The sequence below is a fragment of the Euprymna scolopes genome, chromosome 24, assembly GCF_053919585.1.
Source record: "Euprymna scolopes isolate OS-2025 chromosome 24, ASM5391958v1, whole genome shotgun sequence".
NCBI classification, from domain to species: Eukaryota; Metazoa; Mollusca; class Cephalopoda; order Sepiida; family Sepiolidae; genus Euprymna; species Euprymna scolopes.
The window spans coordinates 7703839-7730438 of NC_136505.1; the positions used below are offsets into that span (position 1 = coordinate 7703839).

The 26600-nt window shown below is 35.1% G+C and overlaps 1 protein-coding gene across 1 annotated transcript in view; it reads left to right on the forward strand.

The window, feature by feature from the left end:
* Nucleotides 1–26600, forward strand: part of LOC145246576 (diacylglycerol lipase-beta-like) — a 138684-nt gene that overhangs the window by 104561 nt on the left and 7523 nt on the right. Inside the window, exons 5-9 of the mRNA XM_080108187.1 lie at nt 7360–7727; nt 13231–13351; nt 14270–14353; nt 16022–16174; nt 25888–26015. Coding sequence (XP_079964313.1) covers nt 7360–7727; nt 13231–13351; nt 14270–14353; nt 16022–16174; nt 25888–26015 — 854 coding nt within the window. The remainder of the gene's footprint in view (nt 1–7359; nt 7728–13230; nt 13352–14269; nt 14354–16021; nt 16175–25887; nt 26016–26600) is intronic.

The following is a 26600-nucleotide window of genomic DNA, read 5'->3' on the forward strand; positions in this document are numbered from 1 at the left end:
GTCCTGGACATCAAACTCCTCTTGAGAATAAAATAACTATTAGGGGAATAGAACTAGAAAATGTGAAGCATCCTATCAACAAATACTACGGCTGAAAAAGACATTGATAGCAGAATCAGAGCTGCTCGTGCATCATATGGAAAACTGTATAAAAGAGTATTCAGCAATAAAAGGCTAACGCGATCTACCAAACTCATGACTTACAAAGTCATTGTAATCTCAACCCTGCTATATGCCTTTGAGACTTGGGTATTTTATAGAAGAGACCTGAAAAAGTTAGAACATTGTCACCAAGCAAAACTGCGTGATATCTTATGCATAAAGTGGCAAGATTTAATCACAAACACCGAGGTTCTCCTTCGCCCCGGGATGGAAAGCATAGAAGCCACATTAAGACATCGTCTACGCTGAGCTGAACACCTTGCTCGAATAGCTGACAACCACCTACTTAAGCCAGTTCTTTATTTAGAACTTGCCATTGAAACCAGACCCCACATCACACCAAAATGCTGTTTTAAAATTTAGCTGAAATCTATTCTTACAGGGACCAAAATTGACACAAACAACTGGGAAGTCAATGCAGCCAACAGGGAAAGTGGAGAAGAAAAATATATGAACACACTGAAATCTTCGAAAACAACGGAAGACAAAATGAAGAAACAAAAAGAGTTCAAAGAAAAGCTGGAGGTCAACAATATGCGAACCTTCCCACCATTCTCTGTGACAGCTGCAGCTGCCTCCTCCGTGCACAAATGAGACTTGTTTCACATTGTAGAAAATGTCAATGAGCAAAATGTATGCTTGTATCCGAGTTTTGTCAACAATGACAACGATATCTGTAAATATATGATTATATATTTTATCTATTTGAGACTTAAACAAGTTATTTTTTCTATCCTATGAGCAGAAATAATTTGTGTGTTTTTGGAAGTATGCACTCTATGGAGTGCTTTTCAATTTTATATCTGACACTAGCTGGCAGCCCGGCATTGCCCGGTCATACAATATGCTTAAACATAATTTGTTAATTTATGCAGATTGCATACGTATTATTATAGAATCAATCCTCTATTGAATATTATATATTACGAGGAATAATTTGCCTGGTGAACTAATTTAAAAAAAAAAAAAAAAATAAATAATAATATCATTCATCAAATTCCGTCTGTGTTTGTTTACAATATGACGATGAATGCCCTGGAAAAGTCATTTCTGATTAATATCTCGTTTTAAAATATGCAAATGAAGAAATGATTTCCAGCGATTTTAAATGGAACCTCTTCTTTTATTGTAAATTAAACTCATTAATAAGATAAAAATTAAATTAAAATGGTGAGGTACACCTGGGCTTGAATAAGGGATCATTCGCTCTGTAGTTAAATGCTCGACTATTGAGCTACGTCTCCAGATTATAATAAATTTATTTTTTATTTTTTCAATTTTTTTTAGAAATGATTTGCTTAAATTCTATTATCTCCCCTGGTTGATGTAACGTAAAATATTCCTTTGTAAAAATTATTTTTTTATCTATAAGAGAGAAAAGCTATTTTTAAGATCAGATTTTTTTCGAATTTCCACACAAAACCTATCTAAGAACACTGCCAGACATATAAATTAGCTTTGTGTGAAATTTGCAAAAGATAGACGCAGCCGTTTTGGAACCTAATGAGGAACACACACACACACACACACACACACGCAAAGTGACTCTTATATACTAATAGAGATATTGATAGAGATTGTTGGAGAATTCGTCAAGGAGTTGATATCGTACACCCAGTTTATTTTAATCAGGCTGTTTACTATTTACAACTTACTCTAATGTGTAGCTTTTATCTAAAATGTGATTGTTTTATTGACAGATTCTAATAAATGAAAATATTTATGAATGGAAAGATTTATCGTTATTTTAGACTTAAAACAAGTTATTTTTTCTATTCTATTAGCTGAAATAATTTGTGTGTTTTTTTTAAAATATGCGTTTTCTGGAGAGCATTTAAAATTTCGTCCTTTAATATCTGACATAAATGATTTGAGCAATTTTGAGAGGAATTCATTATTCTGATATGACTAACAGTATCCGGTTTTGCAACATTAAATTAATGTTTTTGCACAAAACATGTTTTAGTTCCTCTTGTGACTTCCACATCACGTGATCATTTGTCTTTTTCTCTTTCGTTTGTGTTGTCTCACATTCAATTCATACACAATTTTATTATGACAATTATTTAGAATACAATGTAAAAATTAAAAGTTGATTCTATTAATATCGTTACATTATTCAGTTTTAAGTTTTGTCTTTTTCTCCTATTTACATGGGTCCTGGATTTGTTTTATTTTTTTAATTTTTACAAAAATCTTTTTACATGGGAGTCCCCACTTATCAAGGCCCGGAGGCCACTCGAGGATAAGGGTTACTGCAAGTACAGCAATCAATGGGATAATATCGTAGTAATCGTTAGTAATGGAGATTTGATAAACTGACCCCTTAAGTAATCCAATTTATGAGGAATTTGTTTATGTTGGACTTAAAGACATCCAAGTTGTAGTCAGGTGGGAAGCAGGCAGTCAGAAGAGAGTTCACAGGTGTGCAGTTCTAAGAAAGAAACTTTGTTCATGGAATCTGTTTTGATTGAGGGACAGATAACGAGTGGGGATATGACCTTAAACTATATCCGATGGTGAGGGCCCCCTCTTGTGGGCTTTGGGGAGTGTGAAGCCACCCCTTAATTGCCATTACTCCCAGGTCCACTCTGACCCAGAATGGTAGTACCTGTTAGGGTCCCAACTATGGGTTGAATAGAAACTGACTTGAAAAAAAAAAACCCAAATATATTCTATTAAAACCTTTTTCTTCAAAATCACTGGATTCGGCATTAAATAACCTGAAAAGGGTTGATATGCCATAAAACAAAAACAACCAACTAACCTATTTACATGCGCATAAGTTTTGGAATAGTTGTCTACTGTAGAGCAGGAATTAATTTGTTGAGGGAGTTAGATTGAATTAAATGTGTTTTCAAATTTTAAGTACAACAAACAACAAAAATGAAATTGGGCAACCTGTTAACTGATTCTAAAAAACAAAGTGGAATCCGAGAAATCAATGCTAACAACAGAATTAAGCAGGTTAAAAGAAACCTTGACATGCTGAATGATACAAAAAAAAGTTGCCTTATTCAGCATTAAAAATAATGTAGTCGAAACGAAACTATAAGAATATCTTCTGCGATCAGACTTACTATAAAAATGGTTGAATCATTCTCACTCTTGATGTACGATCACATCGACAGAATCGATGAGAGTTCTTGGGTCAGCAGATGTAGAACAGTTAACCCGTAACGTTTCGTTCGCAAGGGAAGGCCAAGAAAAACATGGGAGGAAATGGTAAAACTGGACTTGAAAGAAAGAGGGATAAATAAAAACCTGGCCAGAGATAGGTTAGTTTGAAAGTCAGTTTCTAAAAGATGTCCAACACGTAGCTGCATATACAAGATGGAACGATAAATGTTGCTCTAAAGAAAACACTATAGCTATATTTTAAAATTTGTATCGGAAAAAAAAAATCAATTCAGTTAACTTGATTATATAGTAGAGCTGACATCTATTCAGTGTAGCCACCTTCAGTTTTGATCACAGCCGCGATACAGGTCCCGAAGTGGGAGCATGCCTTTTCCACAAACGCCAGCAGGAGCTCTGTGGATGCTCGGCAGAGGGCAGCAATCAGGTTGGCTTTGGTGCTGTGGGAGGTCATGTTGGTGATGATGTTGATGTATGACAAAACAAAGTAGTTCAGCGGGTTCGGGTCAAGGGAGGAGGGAGTAGTGAAAGAAGTCGTAGCACTCCTTCTGAAGCCAAGCGTGTGTTATTTTGGACTTGTGCGCTGGTGACGAATTCTGCTGCCGCACCCAGGGTCTGCCAGCGACCACCTGCTTGCACTAGAGGATCACCACACTCTTCAGCACATCCAGGTATATTTTGGTGTTGACTTTCAAGCCGATTTCGAAGATGTGAAGTAGCATGATGTTGCCCTCACTTGAAACCACAGCAAAGACCATAACTGTGACTGGAAACTTTGTTGTCATCACCATGGGCATGTTGTTATTTGTGGCAGTCCAGAGATGCATTTGGAGGTTGTTGGCAATGGTCCTGTTGTCAAAATTTGGATTGATAGAGAGCATGAACTGTACAGAAGGCGCATCTCCAATCCTGCTTGTTGAAAATTATGCCACTTTCAGACATGATAAAAGGCTCCTATTGCTAATTGGCCAACTAGTAGATGGTTTTCGACAAAAAAAAGAAATCCGATTTTCATCAAACGGAAATGGAATCATGTCATCTTTTCTAGGGCGATAAATTGTAAAAAAATGAATGTTAAACTGAATACGATGATGACTGTTAGTTTAGTGTGTTGTTTTCCAGTTAAGGTAGGGCAGTTAAATCACTTTCACTAATCCATTTGGAATAGTCGAATCCATTTCTATCTCCTTATATCATAATGTCTGGTAGGCTTACAAGTCCAAGCAAAATAAAACTCAAAAGTATCTCCTGCGATCACAAAAAATTTGCTTATGTGGTACACATCTCATATAAAATTTACTGATTCCTGATATAAAAAAAAAATTCCTGATGCATTCCACCATCTTTATGAGAGCGAGATATGTTCAAATATTCAGTATTTCTGTCACATCTGCAGAAGTGCCACTCGGCACTTTTGCTTGCATTGATGGCATCTAAAATCGATTTTGAAATCTAGTGGGTCATCTCTTCTGTTCTTTACAGCCGCTTTCCCACAATAGAGATGTTACTAGTCTTTCTCTACTCTATCATTATTCTCATGTAAAGTCCTTGACTGAGCTTTAGTTATTTGGTTCCAATTTATAGTGTTTGGATGATTGAAAAAATTGTGCCTATTTTTCGATGCCAAAACTATTATTTTATTAAGTTGAGGAGAAAGTTCTTGCAGAATTTCTAATTTTCATTTCAAATGATGCATTTTAAAATAATTTTTTTGTAATAATACCTTTACTTTTAAAGAGCAGTTTTCATTCTATCTAATCGTTTAAATTACAATCTTTTTAAAACAATTATGTCTTCTTTTCAAAACGTTGAATGCAAGATAGAAAAAAGCAAATTTGCACAGCTTTCTTATTTCAGTTCCGGCTAGGCTGAAAAGCTGTTGAAACAGCTTGCGATATCAACAAAGTGTTTGGCCCAGGAACCACTACAGAACACACAGCACAATTGTGGTTTAAGAAATTTTGTGGTGGCGACGAGTGTCTTGAAAATGATGAGTGTAGTGGTTGGTCATCGGATGTTGATAACGATCAATTAAGAGCCTTAGTCGAAACGAATCCATGCACAACTATTTAAGAACTTGTTTCTGAATTATATGTAATGTATACAACGATTTCCAACCGCTTGAGAGAGAGATTGGATTTGATGAATGGGTGCCTCACAAATTGAATGACAACCAAAAGAAACGCTGTTATGAAGTGTCATCTTCCTTTCTTTTATGCAACAAGAACAACTTGTTGTTTCTCGACTATTTTTCAATGCCAAAAACAATTCTTTTTATTATATTTTCTTTTTGCATAACAAAATTTTTTATTGCAGGTATTAATAATGAATATTCCTTTTTAAACTACTAATAAAATTAAAATCATAAATCATCCCCCCTCCCCAAGTGCATTTTTTGTGTTTGTGAAAATATGTGCAAATATTACGTGGAGTTTTAGTCATTCAAAAATGGAAGAGAAACTAAACTCACAGCAACAAATCTATAGAAATGTAGATTTAAAGATTTATGAAGAATTGGAATCAGAAATTTAGAACAAAAATAAATAATTGTATTGGAATCGTCTCATCACTAACAATTTGTTTTAAAAATTGCTTTATCCAATTTAATCCATCTCTTTTCTAATATGTAGAAAATTTTAAAAACTCCTCTTTTTAAAAGAAAAATGAACCAAGGGAAATAACTCTTGTACTTTTAGTAAAAGTTATAGTTCCTTTTTTTTTTTTTATCGTTTTATTCTAAACAAAAAAAACGTGTGGTTATAGAACATAAACATATTTATGAAAGAAATTTTTATGTAATGGATCCTGTGCAATGTCGGATCCTTGAGAAACAAACTATTTTCTCTTGTGGACTAATACCCCTTTGCTGACTGATGCAGCCATGTACTGACCAGTCAGCTACTAGGGCACATTAATCCTATATGTCCCTTAAGGAACTAATTACTCCTGTCAGGAACTAGCCAGCAGAGGAGCTAAGACTACCAAAGAAAACAGACCTCTCTCTCCTCTCATTCTCTGTGTACTGAATCCCCTCAGGTTGCGACTACTTCACTGAAGACTTCCACTCAACAACCTGAGGACATTTCAAGTTTCCGTCTCCTGAGATGAGAACATCCTAGAACTTTCTATTCCTTTTTTTTCTTTTACATCAGATGCAGTCACTCTTCTTTCAAAATAAGCCTTTTTCATTGTTTTATTCTAAAATTAATTACTCTATACTTTTGCATTGCAAATTAATTTTTTATAAGGGATTTTGTGCATTTGCACATAAAACCTACCTTAAAGGTATTTCACTCCTGACACAATTTTAGGATGAAGTACTGTTATCACATCTGGGGTGGTGCTACTCAGAGAATTCTTTCCTGCCTTGACAGAGTACAAAACCGACTTCGAAATCTAGTGGAAGGTGTCCCCTTCTGTTCCTTTCAGTTACTTTCTCACAGAAATTATTACATTCAGATGGAAGGAGAGACAGGGATTGAAGAGAAAGAGAAAAAGAGAGGAAGAGTAGAGAGAAATTATCTGCTTATTAAATGTATAAATTAGGTAACAGTTTTGGCAATTCGTATTTAATCTATTATATAAAGAGCAAATGTTTGTGTGTGTGTTTGCATGTCTGCTAAAAACTTCTGTCATCTGCATTGGATCAGCACGAACATGATGTTAGAAAGAGTGATTTCTCTGACACATAATATCATAAAATCAGAAAAAAACCCATCAATTATTTAATGTAGAAATATCGTTTGGTTTAAAAAAGGCGGTAGGTGGGGGTGGGGGTGGGGTCAGATAAAAATGTTGTTTTTGATGTTTGTTAATCGTGCATCTTTCGTGTTTTCATTTTGAAAAGCTAAATTTGCAGCATCATAACATGTCGTCATAGTCCGATCAATAATGTGTTCGCTTACAAACTTGATATAAGTTTGTGCCCAGCACGCGTTTTCTTTTCCTTTTTTTTTTTTTTTTTTTTTAATCGTATTTTATGACCAGGCAATGCCGGGCGCCCCCAACACTAGTAATTTAATAAAAGTAATTTTTTTTTTTTTTTTTTTTTTTCTACAGAATTCTGACTTGGTTCCGACTGACATTGTTGCAGGTTTGCTGCTAGTCCAAGAGAAACAAGAACAAGAAGAATTGGCTCAACTGGAAGGCAAAGAATCTGAAGGGACATCAATACGTACACATTCTGGTCTTAACAGTCAGTTGATAGCTCAGGTCACGGAAATAGCAGAAAATGGTGGAAGCAGTAATACTGGTTTTGTAGATGTTCCAGTGAAGGAGATTCACGAACCAATTGGCTCTCTCCAAGACTGGATGCATCTGGATAACATCAAGTATTATCTAAAGTTTGCAATGGCAATGTATGGTTGGCCTCTTCACATGGTGATGAATATGGGTTGTGGGATTTGCCAATTGGCGCGTTATTGCAGGTAAATGGGAAATCGGTTTCAAGTTAATTTTTCTCGTTTTTTTTTTTTTATGGATCCTCTTTGCATCCCTACAAGACAATATCTCACGTTAATGCTTTGAAATAGCATTTTCATCACAAACTGCACATAGATTGAATACATTTTAGATTTGTCAATACATCTCTATAAAAGACATATATATATATATTTTAAAAAAAAGTAATAGGCGGAAGTTTCTCGAGAGCTCTTTCGGCTATCATCTCGTCAGGAGAAAATCGATAGCAACCTAAATAATATTGTGTCGAAAAATAAAGAGTTCTAATGGGGAACTTATTAAATGTGCCAAACATATGGGGACACTAATTAAATTTATTTACGTTTAAAAACGATTAAAATATTGGCACAACGAGGGAGAGAAAAAAAAAAAAAAAAGCGGGAGAAAAAATTCAAAGTTCCCCAAAGAGAAACAATGCGTTTGATGTTTTTTTTTGCTGGCACAAAGAAGGTTGACGCACCGCCGACAAGATGATAGCTGAAAGAGCTCTTGAGAAACTTCTGCCTATTACTTTTTTTAAAACTATATATAAATTCTGTACCTCTAAACATTTATTTATATATATATATATATATATATATATATATATATATACACACACACATTATAAAAATCGCTTTAGACAAGGCATGAAACCACTTGATGTATGGAGCTAAACAAATACTACTTCAAGGTCAAAAACTTGCTAATGATAAGTGTTAGAAAAGATTCTAACTGAGGAAACAGAAATTCTTCCCTCTTTGTCAGAAATATCGCTCATGGAATGTGAGAACTAAAATAATAAAAAAAAGTAAACCCAAGATCTATTGTCTACCTTCCTTAAATTTATCGATCTGTCATGTTAATGTTTAAATATAATATACAGAGTGAGTCACGGAAAACGGATGTTTTTAGAACGCTCTTTACTCTCCTTGAGTAAGGGATAGGGAGTGAGGAAGGTACTCTTTAAACCTGCTTAAGATGCCGTTTAGTTTGTTGTTAATTGTTTATCTTTTACCTTAAATTTTGTTTTAGTTATTGATTTTGAATTGTTTTTCCTTTTGGTTTATTGCTTTCATGCTATCATGGAGTCGTGAACACCATGTTTGCTTATGACACATGAAAAATTGGTTACTTAAAAACATCTGTTTCCCGTGACTCACCCTATGTATATATATATATATATATATATATTATTTCATGTATGTACGCATATTGTAAGGTGTATAAAATTTTTAGTATTTACTGCAACAGTGCTCAATGTGTGAGTAGAGCTTTAATAATAGTATGAAAATATCTCTGGCAAGTAAACTCCACAGTCGGCCATGTTTCATCTCTACTAGGAATCATTAGGCTAACTGCTCCCACATTAAATCATCCTCCGTATGACTTCAAAAGACATCCAGAGGTGAGGCCCCATTTGGAGACTGTGGAGAATGTGAGTTGCCCCTTCATTACCATTTCATCCACATCCACTTTGCTACCAGATTAGGCTGTCTGAAGATATTGGCTTCCTGACCAAAAATGCATCAAATATTGATGTTTTTTTTTCTTTTCTTTTGCAAACATTTAGTTTTGCAAAGTTAAAAACAAAAACAATTTTCCTCTAAAAAAACAATCAAGCAAAACACATTTGAAGATATAAATAATTTAAAGCAAAAAAACAAAACTTCTTCCAAAATTACTAGATTTGACATTAACTGGAAGAAGGTTGATATGCCATAAAACCAAACAACTGAACCCATCAATTTGTTAGTAGATTGAGTTTTTGAAAACTGTCTTAATTTACTGTGTACAATCCGTGCTGTTGTTTTAGATAGAATTTACAAGTTAAATTCAATTTTCACAGTATCTTTTTTATTATTTTTTTTATTACATTTTCACCCCAAACAAGGCATATTGCCATGTTGTTGTAGGGGGCTACTATCAGGGACATGGGCATCAGGGATACTGCATAGGGAGTTGGGCAGCAAGATATCGGTTCACGTTGCACTTGAACTTCTGCATGTCAGTACAGTTGGGGAAGCATGGACCCGGCAGGGAATTCCAAAGTCTAGCTGTCCTGGGGAAGAAACTACTGGAGTAGAAGGTTCTCTTACATCTAGGGATCTCTACTGTGAAGGGGTGGGATTTAGCTGCTTGTCGGGTTTGTCAGGGGTATTTAGGTCGAGGGGGCACACGTGCTTGCAGTTCGTCAGAGCATTCACCGTTAAAGTACTTGTAGAAAAGGCAGAGGGATGCAACGTTTCGTCGATAGGACAGAGGCTTTTGTTTATTAAATTGTTAGATAAAAGTACAGAATAGTTAACAAAGCCTCCTCTCCCTATATTAAGTGTTTTTTTTTTTTTTTAAATAATGTTAATTTTTCAGCATGGTTTGTAAACTGCAGAATTACCGAGATATTTTAAAATGCCAAACATTTTTAAAAATGCCATTTTTTTTTTTTTTTTTTTTTTTTTTTTTTTTGTAATTAAGTCTTAGTTATGTTATTTGCTAATAAGTTGTCAGACCAGGGTTCAGTTTTCATTTGGTCATACCAATAACTAAAAAAAAATTGTATTTGATGCACCCTAATAAGGTAAGGATCACGAAAGTGGTGTAGTACTTTTGGGTTACCTTCAACTACGATTGACACTTTTTTTTTTTTTTTTTTTTTTTTGGCAAATAAGCCACCACTTATCAAGGCAAAAAGATACTCGAGGAGGATGGATTTTCAGTTCAAAGGTAAGGAATATTATGAGAAGAATGAATAAAGTTTAATCAATTCTGATGACAGTTTGACACATCTTTGAAAATGATTGTTGTATTTTGCAGGGGAGCAGTTCCATGGTAATGTCTTCCATAATTATTTTAAAGTTTACCTTTGGTTTACTTTCAGCAGCCACATAACTCTCACATCCCTTTTTTATCCTTTGGTCTTCACATTCCATAAATGATGTTTTTAACAAAGGGGAAAGAATTGCTGTTTTTGGACGATCAGAATCTTCTCATCATCACGCCTATCATTGATATTCAATAGATGATTGATTCTGCAATATCATGTTTAAGCGATTTCTATGACCACGCAATGTCGTTCATCCAACTATTTTTTATTATAAAGGAGAAAAAAAAAATCAATGTTTACCAATTGATCACCCCCTCCTCCTTTATACTATATCGACATTTGTCGCAACCAAAAATATATTTCTTGCTTTATTATTAGTATTATTAGTTGTACTCAATAGGAGTTCACACACAACTCATCAGAGATTACTCACTGATTTTACTCACAGGTTTATTATTAATACTCTGCGTTTTTACACAGACCATCATCAAGGGGTCCTGGATATGACCTTAAACTATATCCGATGGTGAGGCCCAGCTTGCGGGCTTTGGGGAGTATGGAGCCACCCTTTAATTGCCATTGCTCCCAGGTTCACTCTGACCTGGAGTGGAAGTACCTGTTAGGGTCCCAACTATGGGTTGAATAGAAACCGACTTGAAAAAAAAAAAAAAAAATTCTATTAGAAAAAATTTTCTTCAAAATCACTGGATTTGGCATTAAATAACCAGAAAAAGGTTGATATGTCGTAAAACAACCAACCAACCAACCGTCATCAAAGATTTCTCTCTTTCAACAACCAGCAGTGTTTCCTGGAGGCTGAGTGACAACAAGTCTCCCCAGATTTCTAGTACTCTCCACCTCTTGATAACCTTTGCAAATAAATTTGTGTTATCGCAACAGCCGTTTACCATTGATTTCCCATCGGTAGCAACCATTATTCTTCACTGGAATTTGGGTGGCAACAAGCCTCTTCAAGGTTCTAGTCCTCTTTGCATTCATCTAGTGGAGGTTTCGTTAGTGCTTTTTCTCCTCAGTCCTTCCATCCTCCTTGACCCTTTTTATTATTATTTTTTTACAAAGGAGTTACCACTTATCAAGGCCCAGAGGCCACTTGAGGATAAGGGTTAATGAGTGTATGATAGTCAATGGGGCAATATCGTAGTAATCGCTAGTAGTGGAAATTTGGTAAATTATTTAAGGGGACAGCTCTTCAAGAATTTGTTCACATTAGACTTGAAGATGACCATATTGTAGTTAGCTTGAAAGGAAACAGATGAGTTCCACAGGTATGCAGTTCTAAGAAAGAAGCTTTGTTCATGGAATGTACATTTAGGTTTAGGCACAGATAAAGAGTAGGGGAAATTATTGATAGTGTTTTCAGCTAGACGAGTGTTTTTTGTGAAAGTTTGGTGAGAGGGGACCATAGATTGAAGCTCAAGCTCAGATGATTTATTATTATTATGTAGAAATAAAGAGCCTTATTATTCTATAATCTAATTTGTTTTTCTGTGTATGGACACGTATGTAAATTAGATGGTAATTCTTTCTTTAAATGTTTCCAAAGGCATTAAAAAAATATTAGAAAATTGTTGAATTACCTTTGTGAGAGGGGAGTCAAGAGAAAACCACAGATAAGAGACGAGTGACCTAGTCAATTAATTATAAATTACTGTTAACTGGCACGCTAGATTTCTTTTTTTTTTTTTTTTTTTGTTTACAAACATAACCCAATCGCAGAACTAAATTATATTTTAGTATATATGTTTTTTTACAAGGGAGCCACCGCTTATCAAGGCCTGAATGCCACTCGAGGATAAGGGTTATTTGTGTTATTAAAGTACGAGTATATAAAAGAAAGCCTGGTTGATAAACTCATATTTAATATAATATTAAATACATGCATGGTTTTATGCCAATCATCCTATCTCTATATAAATAAAATGAACTCATTTTTTCCCGTCTGATTTTGACATTAATAGGATTAAAAATCAAGATATTTCATGCAAATATAATATGTACAAACGGCAGAACAATATCTGAGGTGTGTTATAGGCTTATTTCTCAAATTCCTCGATAATCTTAGATTTCTATACTTTTTCTGCTGAGAAGTCACGGCCAAAATCGGTTAAGATCAATGGAAGTGGTAAAATATTTTCTCTCTAATAAATTCCTCCTCCCCCTGCCACCACTTAACACCGTTTGGGGATCGTTCACAAGGAACAGTTAAGAAGAGAACACCGGTTTGGCTTCGTAGTTCTTTCATGTGAAGTTATTTAAAATCACTAAACTAAGCTGCAGTGCTCTGTGGCGTAGTGGTTAGCGTGCTGGACAATTCACATTATATTTTCACGTTCGCGCCGACCTACCGTAGTCGTTTTTTTTTTTTTTTTTTTTTTTTTTTTTTCCTAAACAACTGGAATGGACTTTTCTTGGTGGCCGAACTGTTAACGTTGCAGATGTTTTTTTTTTTTTTTTTTTTTTTTTCACACTTTATTTTCCTACTTTTACTCATGACTCCGGGTTTGATCCTTCCTACTTACCTACCATAACATTTTTTAAAACTCCCCCCCCCCCCCCGTCCCGGAAACAAACACTCGGGCAACGCTGGGTACCCCCGCTAGTTATTAATAAACTAATCTTAAGTTCTTTCGCTTTTTTCTTTTCAGGTGTTGCTCATGCAACCATCGTGCCAAGGGAGATAACTGCTGCCAGTGTAACATGGCTACTTTTTACAAATTAACGGAAAATTATAATGTCAAACTACTTCACGTATCTTTCCAGAATGAGGTGAGTTTTTTTATATTATTATACAATGTGTTTAGTGTGGCAATGATACTGGGAGGACATCTTGCTTGCCAGTTGCTAAAAGAATTTGCATGGCACCATGCATTACGTGTGGGCATAGGCAGACCCAGCTGCAATGCGATTTGATTTCTGGCCTCAATATGACTGATGGCAGTGATGTTGAGGAGTAAAATGTGTGTGTGTGTGTGTAATATATATATATATATATATATATATATTTAATTAGTATAGTAAAATTATTATATATTTAATTAGTATAGTAAAAAAAAATAATTATATATATAAATGAATACAAATTTAAGACTAAAAAATATTTTATATGAATTTATTGTTTGGCAGGATACTCAACTAAGATATATTGAAATTCTCTTAATCCACTGAGTTTCAAAGAAATGCGTTCTTCTCATCAGAAGAAAGATATTAGCAAATGAATATATATATATATATATATATTCATGAATGAAATCTCAAGGTGCGAAATCATTGAATGCTATGCTATTTGCATAGGCACGATCGCAAGAGATTATAAAATAGAGCAACAGCAGAACTAGGAATGTGTTTCTGTCAAAATTGATGAATTACGACTATTTTTGAGTCATTAGTTTTTAGACGGTAACAACAGTGACAAGGCTGTGTTGAATTTTTTCATTTTTTTTGTTAAGATGGAACTCTGACAGTTTCTACCACTTTGAGTCAGAGTTGTCCTGGGAGTATTATCAAATAAAGGAGTGCTGCCACACTCCCCCTAATTCCAAAAATGAAACCTCACTATCACATTTGCATAACAAGTATTTAAATTCTTATATATTTAACAATTTTTCATTAGAATTCATTTTTTTTTACAAAGTATTTGTTTCTGGTCAAGACTTTTTATATTCTTTTCCATTTTGTTTTCCTCAGATTTTCCAAAGTCCTTTTATTGTCTCGGTTGACCACAAGAATTGTGCAGTGGTTATTTCTATTCGTGGCTCATTATCACTGGAGGTAAGTTATAAAACTCTAGCAATATATTATACAAGGTGGAACGATAAAAGTGTCACCCTAAAGAAAACAATACCGAAGCTTTATTTTAAACTTTTATTGAAAAATTCAATTCAGGTAACTTGATTATGTAGTAGAGTCGACATCTATTCAATGTAGTCGCTTTCAGCCACAATCACTGCCTCAAAACGTGTCAGAACTGGGAGCATACTTTTTCCACAAGCGCCATCAGGAGCTTGGTGGGAGCTCGGCGAATAGTGGCAATCAGGCTGGCTTTGGTATTGTGGGAGGTCATGTTGGTGATTTTCTTGACGTATAATGAAACAATAGTCTAGCGGGTTCAAGTCGGGGGAGGAGAGGGCCACTGAGAGAAAGGTACAAAGTTGTAGTACTCCTTCTAAAGCCAAGCTTAGGTCTCTTTGGATTTGTGGGCCAGCGCCAAGTCCTGCTGTTACACCCAGGGTCTACCAGTGGTCACCTGATTCAACCAGGTGATCATCACACTCTTCAGCACATCCAGGTACACTTTGGTGTTGACGTTCAAGCTGATTTTGAAGATGTGAGGTGGCATGATGTGGTCCTCACTTGAAACGACACCAAAGACCATAACCATGGTCGGATATTTGTTTTCATCACCCAGAGCATATCTCTTTTGTTTGTGGAAATCCAACGATGCATTTTGAGGGTGCTGGCAATGGTCCTGTTGTCATAACTTGGATCGGTAGAGAACATGAGTACAGCGGCACATCTCCAGTCTTGCTCGTTGAACATTGTGTCACTTTCAGACATGATAGAAGGATCCTATCACTCTTGGGAGTTGTATGCAATTGGCCAACTAGTGGATGGTCTGCAACAAAAAAAATAAAAGAAAACCGATTTTCATCAAACGGAAATGGAAGCATGTCATCTTTTCTAGGGTGACAAGTTTGTTTCACCCTGTATATGTTGTTGTGTCCAAGATGGACAGTGGTGTTTATAAATTATAAAAATTTAAGTTCTTGTATTTCACAAGAAAATGAAAAAACTATAAAATAAGAAAAAAAAAGGACACTTTCAAGACAATTTTCGCAAAATATCCAAGTTGAACAATAATAATGCAAAAAAACAGTTGAACATTGTTGACTGTTACTTGAAATTGTATATTTGGGCAGCATTTTTCTCTAATGCATGTTTCATTCAAGAGCAGGGATAATTCCTGTTTGTTTTTCTTGCAATCCAGAATGTTTGAACATTAGCCAAAAAGAAAAAATGAATTGTAAGAAAAACAAAGTCTGTGATGAAGCATTAATTAGACTGTAACTTGGCATATGACTCAAGTTTATTATTAGTAAATAAACTTTGCAAAAATGATTGTGAATTCTATGAACGATTTCATGTCTGACATTTTTAGAGGAGGGTTCACTCTGTATTGTATACTTGATTATTGGTCATTGTTCCACCGTTACTGATCATGTTGTTTCACCATCTAACACTTAACTCTTATCTTAGAGTAGTCTCTGGGCCTTTATAAATGGAAACAGTGATCTCCCCCCACCTCACGCACACATAAAGTAAAAAAAAATATGTTTGCTTTGACTTTAATTGAATTTTTATTCTTTCAATATTAACAAAATTATCTTTTAAAATTGAAAAATATGTTTACCATTTTTTTTTTTTTTTAATTCATTTCAGGATGCCATCACAGACATGTCTGCAGAGACAGAAGTTGCTAAAACATCAAAGTTAGAATTTCAGTGCCACAGTGGAATTCTTCAGACAGCTTGCTATGTTAAAAAAGTTCTTGAAGAACATTCTTTGTTGGAAAAGGGATTTCAAGACACAGGGGTTAGTTTTCTTTTTTTTTTTTTGTCTTTTTTTAAAATGTTTCTTGTGGCGGTTGAGGTTCAATCTTTACTACAAATGATAACAAAGAATAACATAAAAATGTACACTTTTACCTATATATACAAATATACCTATATTCAAATATATATATACAAATATACCTGTATTCAAATATATATATGCAAGTATATAAATATATCTGGTTATGGCTGACTGAATGAGAACAAGTTATCGTTAGTTTGAAATTCTGTGTAGGTTCTGTGACAATGGTCATAGAAAGAAGCGTCCATGGGTGGCATGTACGTATTGTAAAAAGTCACTGACACTCAAACTTGAAACCCGACAGAAAAGAAATGAAAAGGTGACATATGCAAATTAAGATGCGGTCGAATTTGAGAAAATAAAAAGCCGGTATTTCTTTATTGGCAGAAGATTATTGAATGTATGGCTAATTTGCATGTCAGTGGGAAGAAGGAAATACAGATTTTCTATGAATATTGAAAAAGAAAAAGGATTGTCATTATTGTGTGTGCTGAGAAATTTGCGAGCTGAAGAAAAACTTTTTTTTTTTTTCTGCAGAAACATTTAACAGTATTCGGCAGTTCAAAAGCAAACTTTAATTACAACATTTCGGGTTCCCAACCTCAACAAGATGCATTTAAAGGTTGGAGTTTACATCAACTGAAATGTTGCAACAAAAATAATCGAGATGTGTGTTACAACAAAAATAATCGAGATGTGAATATTAGTTTGAATAATCACATTCTTTTTTGTATTTACTGTTTGCCATTGATTGTCAAAACTTTCATTAAAAATCATTTGCAATACAAACACAATGCTTTAATCAAACTACTTCACTTTTTTTTTTTTTACACAGGAACCACCACTTATCAAGGCCTGGAGGCCACTCAAGGATAAGGGCTAATGGGTATACATTAGTCAATGTGATTATAGCATAGTAAACATAAGTAGTAGGAATTTTGTAAATTGGATTACTTAGTGGGGGGGGGCTGTTCATTAAGAACTTGTTTATGTTGGACTTGAAGACAATCAGATTGTAGTCAGCTGGAAAGCAGGCAATCAGAAGAAAGTTCCACAGGCGTGCAGTTCTAAGAAAAGCTTTGTTTGTGGAATGTACATTTAGGTCTAGGCACAGAGAAAGAGTGTAGGAAATTATTGATAGTGGTTTCAGCCAGACGAGTGTTATTTGTGAAAGTTTGGTGAGGTGAGACCATAAATTGAAGCTTGAAAATAACAATAAAGCAGAGACAGGCTCGCAATGTCTCTTCTATTTGAACGAGGTTGTCGGAAAGAGAAAAGGGCATTCCCCACTAAGCTACTAAGTCTATTTTGAACTCTATCAACACAAAGTAAGCTGTTTTTAGCAGCTCCTGCCAAGATGTGGCAACAGTACTCCATCGTTGGCCGTACCTAGCTTTTATATAGAGAATTGCATCAGGAGTGAGATATCTACTGGACTGGTAGAAGGATCTCACCATTTTTCCAGCGACCTCCCCAAGACGAGAGCCGTTTATTTCGATTGATGCCAGATTGGCATCAGAGCATTGATGATGTAGAGATAGAAGTTTGGTTTTAGATGCATTACAAGTAACCAGCCACCTCTTTCCCCACTGTACTACATACTTGAGATCAGAGGAGAGAGAATCAGAGAGAACTTGGTCATTAACGGTCTTTGATGTGCTACCATAGATTGTTGTGTCGTCAGCATAAATGTCTATGAATGATGTAAGGATGTGATTTGGAAGATTATTAATATAGATCAGGAAGAGAGTTGGGCCCAGGATGGACCCCTGAGGAACTCCAGCATTAATACTGAGAGCTTCTGATTTCTGCCCATCAACCACTACTCTTATGAACCTATCAGGGAGAAATGATTTAATAATTAAGAAAACATTTCCAGTTATACCATAGCTGGAGATCTTGTGAAGTAGACCTTTATACCATACCTTATCAAAGGCCTTTGATATATCAAAAGCAATTACCCTAGAGAGGAACCCTCTGTAAAGAGATTCTCTAATCCTATGAGATATAATTGTAAGTACGCCTGCTGTAGATCTAGCAGAATGGAAACCATATTGCACGTCACTAGGAAAGTTATTTCTGCTGAGATGGTTGAGTACTTCTCTATTTAACACGGATTCCAGTAGTTTACTCATGATGCACTTATTGGTCTGTACTGAGAGGGAGATGAGTCATAACCTGAATTCTTAAATACGAGGCATACTGATGAGATTTTCCAAAGTGTTGGGAAGCATTCCTCCTTAAGACAACACTTAAATAACTTTGTAAGTATGGGTGCTAGTTTTGGTTGAAGCTTTTTGAGCACTATAACTGGAATGCCATCATTGCTTTACTGGAATCAAGGTTTTTGATTGGTTTGGCAACATCATGTACAGATATTTGTCACATAGCGTGTTTTCAGATACAAAAGGAAATACTGGGGGTGGCGGCAATTGTCTGCAAAGATCTTGGCAAAGAGTTTGGCTTTGTCTGATGCTGACGAGATTACCTCAGGTCCATTGATGATAGTTGGGATAGAGCACACACTTCTCTCCAGGATTCTCTTTGCTATTTGCCAAAACTGATGGGACCCAAGCCGCTGCTCAGTTACTTTAGACTTGATGGACTGAGCATACAACTCTCTTGCAGTCTTTATTACTCTTTTACAGAGATTGCTGAAAGCGGCTTTAGTTTCAGCACTTTTTACAATGTAATACATTATTAAGTTGGAAGCAATGGAAAAAGTGATTTCTGTGAGATCATAAGCAGTAGAGAAATCATGACAGAACCTCCCTTTGTCATCGGTCTTGTTTGAGTGGGTTAACCATTCAACATTGTGAACATTGAAGTCTCCACAGACATGAATGTTTGCTGAAGGATAAGCAGACAGAACGTGGTTAATTTACTCAGATATGCTTTTAAAGATAGTAACTCCACTGCAGGCGATAGTGCAAATATGAACGTGGTAGTGTGGGCAAGTGCAACCTGGAAGCACATATAGGGTAAACTAGGATCTTCTCTGGAGAGGTCCCTGCCACATGGAAAGTCGTCTTTAATGTAGGCACATATTTCGTGCCCACAGTGATCTTGGGGGTTGGGTTTAGAGGTTAAATTAGAGTATCTTTTAATTTCAAACTCTAGGGAAGTAAGCGGTCCAATCCCAGTTTCACTTAGGAATAATAGGTATGGTTTAGTCTCCTGTATTAGTTTGAACCTCTGAAAGGTTGGAACGTAGACCCCTGATGTTGGAGAAGGAGACATAGTAGTGGGGGGTCTACATTGGAAGTTGAAGATCTGGGTTTAATCAAGTATTTTTTCTGGAAACCTTTCAAGATTGGGATTTGTGGAATAGGCTGACGGACTTGCTTAAAGTAAAAGAAGAAGAAATGAAGAAATTTATGTTAAAAGTTACCCACTAATATAACATCGAGAGGTCCTACCAGAAGCTACTGCATGGTCCAGAATCCATTCACCAAATGGCAATACATCACTTTGCACCTGCTGATAGTACAGCCTACTCGGTGGTTAATCCAAGGTTTGGGTTCCTGACTATCAGGTGGATAACGTCAGCCCAGTTAAAACGTTTACCTCCAGCACCCTTACTAGTGACATGGTCACAAGGATAGACAAAGAAACAGAATTTCCAACATCTCTGGCAACTGTTAACACAAAATACTACCAACCTTTTTCTTCTCCCTTTGTCAGAAAAATCACTCATTGAAAAAAAAATGAGGACTAAGGGACAAATAAGGAGAAGCGAGAGTAACAAGAACTGCGGATAACGCACCCACAATGCATTGTCTACTCTCCATAGTGTTTCTTTTTGTTTTTTAGTATATTTTGTGGATGATTTTACTTTGTTAACTCAACATTAGCATACAAAGTAAATATAACTTTTTAGTTATAGTCAGCTAACATACTTCCTAACTTCAGCAAAATTACTACAAAACAAAATAGCAAGTTATTGATAAAAACCGATTTATGAATCGACACACAAATACAAAAAAAAAAAATATTGTTTTGTTTTTCAGTGTTTTTTTTTCCGTTGTGACAATATTCTAAAGAGATCACAATTTAGAGCAAGACAAGCACTCCATTTAAAGCCAAAAATTTCCTTTTCTTTTCTTCCTCCATTAAAAAATATTGACAGTGAATATATATTAAAAAGAATCACATACGTAAAGTTCTTTGGGTGCTGTATACGTTGGCTTCGACCCCTCCCTCCCCAATAATTCTTTGTTAATATTTACAAGTGTGGTGTATTTAGGAGAATGACAATGAATTTTATGCATAGAGTGATGGAGAGAAGGAGAGAAAAAAATAATAAAAAGAACAGAAAATAAAAGAAAAAAAGAAAAAAGAAAGAGGAAAAAAAATATGAAAAAATATAATTGTGTTTTTCAGGATGAAATTTGCTCAATAAATTTATGCTGAAAAACTGAATAGAGAAATGTTCTTTTGAGAGAGAGAATAAAAAAAGAGAGATAGAAAATAAAAAAGAGAGATAGAAAATAAAAAAGAGATAGAAAATAAAAAAAATGAGAGGGAGATAGAATAAAAGAACAAGGAAGAGAAAATAAAAGAGGGAGAGATGAGAAAGAAAATAAAAAAAATCTTAGAACTTAGACTGAAAGTTCAAGAAGCAATAAAAGACAAAATATAAAAATGGATGAACAAGTTTTTGTATGGTGCGAGCAATGTCAAAAGATTCTTGCACGGAGGAGGACGAAGGAGGAAAACATAAGAAGTGAGGGGGGATGAGTAGGCAAGAATATTTGCCGCTGCCATCTTCCCAGGAAGATAAAAAATGAATGCAGAATAAGTGGGGAGGAGGTGGGTGCTTTCACACGTGAACCAAGGATTCATCATAAGGCACATCCAGACTTTCGAGGGCATCATCAAGACAATTAGGCAGGTGGTCAGTGAGCATGCTGGGACTGACCAGAATCTGGTTGTACTGGTCAGGGCGCGTCCATTCCATGTGGTAGGTGGATTTCTTGAAAAAGACAGAAAATAATAAAAATATTAAAAAAATAAGAAATTTTTTGTAAAAAATTAAATATTGTCTGTTTTTCATGTTTTGTTAATCCAACATAAGCATAGAAATCAATTAGAAATCAATAAGAAATCAATTAAAAACCAATTAGAAACCAATTAGAAATCAATTGGAAATCAACCAAAAACCAATTAGAAACCAATAAGAAATCAATTGGAAATCAATTAAAAAAACAATTAGAAATCCCGGCTATAGTCAGCTAACGTTCTTCCTTTTAGAAATGGAACACGTACATAAAGTATGTTGCCAAGGTCGCTGGAAAAATGGTAGGATCCTTCTACCGCTCCAGAAGATATCTCACTGCTGATGCAATTCCCTATCTATATAAAAGCCAAGTATGTCCAAGGATGGAGTACTGCTGCCACATTTGGGCAGGAGCTGCTAAAAACAGCCTATCCTGCCTTGACAGAGTACAAAATAGACTTCGTGGCCTAGTGAGGGACGCCCTTTTCTCTTCCTTGCAACCTCTCTCTCTCACAGAAGAGACGTTGTGAGCCAATCTCTCATGAAAAACACCCATCTAGCTGAAACTATTGTCAGTAATTTTCCCCATTCTTTATCTGTGCCTAAATCAAAACGTAGATTCCATGAACAAAGCTTCTTTCTTAGAAGTACACGCCTGTGGAATTATCTTCTGTTTGCCTGTTTCCCACCTGACTACAACTTGGATGTCTTCAAGTCCAACATAAACAAATTCCTGACAAACCGCCTCCTTAAGTAAGACACTTTATCAAATCTCCATTACTAACGATTACCACGATATTATCCCATTGATTACTGTACACGCAATAACCCTTATCCCCGAGTGGCTTCCGGGCCTTAATAGGTGGTGACTACCATGTAAAAAAAAAAAAAAAAAAAAATCAGTTATAGTCAGCTAATGTGCTTCCTAACTTCTGGTGTAGTGCTACCGGAAATGGTGACAAGGCAAATCAATTCCTTCACATTTCTTGTTCTTCAGTATTTCTATTGTGAAGTGATTTTTTTTTTTTTTTTTTTTTTTTTTTTAAATAAAATATAATTAGCAAAATTATGCAGATAAAAATAAAACAATCTTTATTTGCACATTTAATAACAAAATTAAAAGAATAAAATTTTACCTGCCTCAGAGTCCAAAATTGGGACATGGCCAGGGGAAACTCATTTGCTTTGCCTATGTTGGTATTATGTGGAAGATAAACTCTTCTCAGGACAAGTTGTCAAGCACTTTCTGTTTTGTGTTCACTATGTAGCTGAAGAATACATTTGTCGAGATAAATGTAGGTGTGTTGAGTTCTTATTTTCCCGATTGACCCTCAGCTACTGCTTGCCATCATATATTCAGATAAAGATTATTGCTAGGGGGAGGGTATGTTGTTGAGTTTGGTGGGGGTTGTATATAAAGACCAGCCAACTGATGAGATCAGTACTCTCTGACCTCTCATCTAACCAAAGTGATGTGTTACACGGCTGTGTCCTGTTTATATTTGTGTCATAATCTGCTCAACCACCAGAATCTCATCCCAAAGCATCATAAGGGTGAGGGGGGGGGGGCTAACCGGTGGTCCCATTCAGGGATTTTTACACTCTGCAAGGGGGCAGCATAATCTAGTGCCTTAACAACTGGACAAAAAAAAAAAAATAAAAAAATAAACAAAAGGAAGTGTGATGGAGAAAGAAAAAGTGTGTGTGTGTGGGGGGGATCCTTTTTTTTTTTTTTTGTCTTTATAGAACATTTGTTTTGTAAAGAATAAACACATTTGAATCAGGAATCCAATATCTTCAGACAATCTGCTCTATTAACATTTAAAAATTTTAAAAGATGGGATCGTCCAATTGCTGAAAATGATTTGATATTGCTGTTGCAATGAATGTGAAACTCGGACTAAAATAAACTTTTTGGCCCTTGGTCTTGGATCAAAGTGTAGTAACTTTCATGGTACAACTCATGATCTCATCATTCATGCTAGACGTCTATCAAAATTGTGGTTCATTTTTATATATATATATATTATTAAAAAGTGAACCATCGCGTAAATTCAATCAACTAAAAAAATGGAAACTGGGGTGAGGAAAAGAAAAAAAAAATATATATATAATGGGGCAAGTTATATGTACAATTAAATAAAATAAATAAGTCGATTAAAAAACGATCGTTAAAAAATACCCAAAGCGCTTTTCGTTCAGACATTTTCAAGGGTCATAAGTCTGAAAATTATTATTTTTTAGAATATTTGGTAGTGATATGGAATACGAGCGGAGAGGAGGTTAAAAAAAAAAAAAAAAAAAAAAGGCTGGTTTTAATTCTTGAACTAGTCTGTTCTTTTTATTCAACACATTGCACACCTGATTCTTTTCATTTCGCATCGACTATCAAGGAGCTTCCTCTAACCACTAACAACTGTTATTTGGTCTCCTTTGATATTAGCAATTTGTTTACCAATGTCCCTCTTGACGAGGTCATTGACATATGTGCTGATTTTCTTTATAGAGGCCCTGGCCCCCTCCCCTCTTTTCCTGAGGCGGTGTTCGTTGAACTTTTGGAACTTGCTACTAAGTCAGTTTCCTTTAGTTTCAACGATGTGATGTATCGCCAGTTCGACGGTATATCGATGGGATCACCCCTTGGCCCAACTTTGGCCAATATTTTTGTGTGTTTTTTAGAACAGATGTTGTTTGACAAGTGCCCTAGACCAGCATTTTACATGCGTTATGTTGACGACACTTTTTCTTGTTTCGCAACGCATGATGAAGCTATGTCCTTTTTCCACTTATTAAATAATTTACACCCTTCTCTCAAATTTACGATGGGGGTGGAAAAAGATAACTCCCTTCCTTTCCTTGATGTGTTAGTTTCTAAACGTGGGCTTTCCTTTATGACATCTATTTATAGAAAACCCACTTTCACTGGTCTTTATCTCAGTTGGGATTCTTTTGCACCCACAACCAGGAAACTAAATTTTATTAGAAACATAACCCATCGGGCACTTGCTATTTGTTCCCCACCTTTTATTGATGTGGAAATTGAAAACATTAAAAGGATTTTTTTTACTAATGGATATCCACCTCCATTAGTTAACTTAGTTATTAATAAAAAAATTCAATCCTTTTCTGAGCTGCCAAAATACGGTCCATGTAGATTTCCGGTATACCTTAAGTTACCCTGGATTGGACTTGAAGGCCAACTTATTTGCGATAAGATTTCCTCTCTGGTGTCTTCTAATTTTGGTGCTCTATCGCTCCATATTGCCTTTTCCACAAAAACCGCCTTTCCCTCATTTCGTAAGGATGTCTTGCCTATCTCCCAAACAAGTAATATTATTTATAAATTTCAATGTCGGTGTGGTGCCGTCTATATAGGCAAGACGACCCAGCGTCTTCAGGTCAGAATCGCCTAACATGTTCCCCGTTTCATCCGAGATCATCAACCTACTACCAGAAAATCTCAACTGATAGAATCGTCCATCGGCCAACACTTGGTCGATAAAAAGGAGTGCGGTCTTGTTTTCTCTCCGGAGTGTTTTTCTGTTTTGTACCGAGGACGCACAAAGTTCCACCTGTCTGTCCTCGAAGCACTTGCCATCATTGCTAACCCCCCTATTTTGTGCAAGCAGAGAAACCTCCGGCTTCAGTTAGAATTATTTGGGTAGTCAGGTTTTTTTTTTTTTTCTTAACCTCCTCTCCACTCTTATTCCATATCACTACCAAATATTCTAAAAAATAATAATTTTCAGACTTATGACCCTTGAAAATGTTTGTCTGAATGAAAAGCGCTTTGGGTATATTTTAACGATCGTTTTTTAATCGACTTATTTATTTTATTGAATTGTACATATAATTTGCCCCATTATATATATATTTTTTATTTTCCTCACCCTGGTTTCCATTTTTTTTAATTGATTGAATTTACGTGATGGTTCACTTTTTTATAATTATTCTAAAATTTTGCCAATCGAATAAAGATATATATATACATATATATATATATATATATATATTTGTTTACTGTTTTTGGGGGAAGGAATTCCAACAAAGTGCTCGATTACAAAGAAAAACTTTTTCGATATAAGAGCTTAATATTTATTTATTTAATTGTACAGAAGTTCAGAAAAACATTGGTACCGTCGGTTTCAAGCCCAACATAAAGGGGACCAGTTAATGGTAAAATGTAAATGATGTTAGGCTCTTGTCAGCCATGTTGTTTCTGTCTGAGGAAAAATTTCAGTCCCGCATTTATTTTTTTAATGATGTTCATATATATATTATATTTTAAGGGGATTAGAACAACAGTCTAAAGAGCAGAGTTTATTTTAATGTATTAGTAAATTTATTAATACAATTAAAAGAAAACAGTGCTTGTTGTAATATATATATGTAAGTAAATATTATTTTACGTGCATAAAAGTATGCACGTAAAATAATATTTAATAATATAAATAAATAAATACGTTCCCAAAATATAAGGGCGGTCCATTCATATAGATATATGAATAACACGAGCGTATAGCTCTAAAAAAAAAAAAAAAGAGCTAAGGTATTGAAAAAAAATAAAAGTAACAGCGCTTTGAAGTTGTTAATATCGCTAAAAAAGCCAACAACATATCTATGTATTTTTTTTTTTTTCATTTAAAGATTTTTTTAATATTTTTATTTTCAGATGGAACGAATTGTGGTTACTGGTCACAGCCTTGGTGCTGGCGTGGCTGCCATTTTATCGATTCTCTTAAAGGATAATTATGACGATGTCCGCTGCTTTGCCTATGCACCACCAGGAGGACTTTTAGGGTGAGTTATTTTTTTATTTTTTTTGCATTTTCATCCCAGACAAGGCATGAGGCTATTTTGATGTAAGAGTCTGGGACATAAATAAATTCTGTAATATCCTTGGGGTGAATCTGTTGATATCCTTGGGGTGAATCCGTAAATATCTTTGAAATGTTTTCCATTATCTGTTTGTCAGTAACAGGATATTTTAATATTCTTTGCAATATTTTCTCAGTCCTTCACATTAAAATTGCCGAGTCAATGAAGAAGCATTTACATGGAAAATAAATTTGAAATTGGTGAGCGTGGTAAAGGTTTGGGGATAAAAGAGCAGTAAGTTCTTTGGAGTACATATATGTAACATTGCAGCAATGAGACAGGTGCTGGAGTTTGGTAAACAGTGCATGACCTTTTCAGTTAAAGAATTGCTCCTTAGTCAAGAGGGAGAGAAACCAGTAGAAGAGAAAGGTGTTAAGATATATATTCTATAAAAACATTGTTGATTAATGGAATGATAATTAATGTAAAAAAAAAAAAAAAAAATGCAATAAAACTTTTGGTTATTATTCTTGGTCTGGGAGGAAAACCAAAACGTGGACGCTCAGA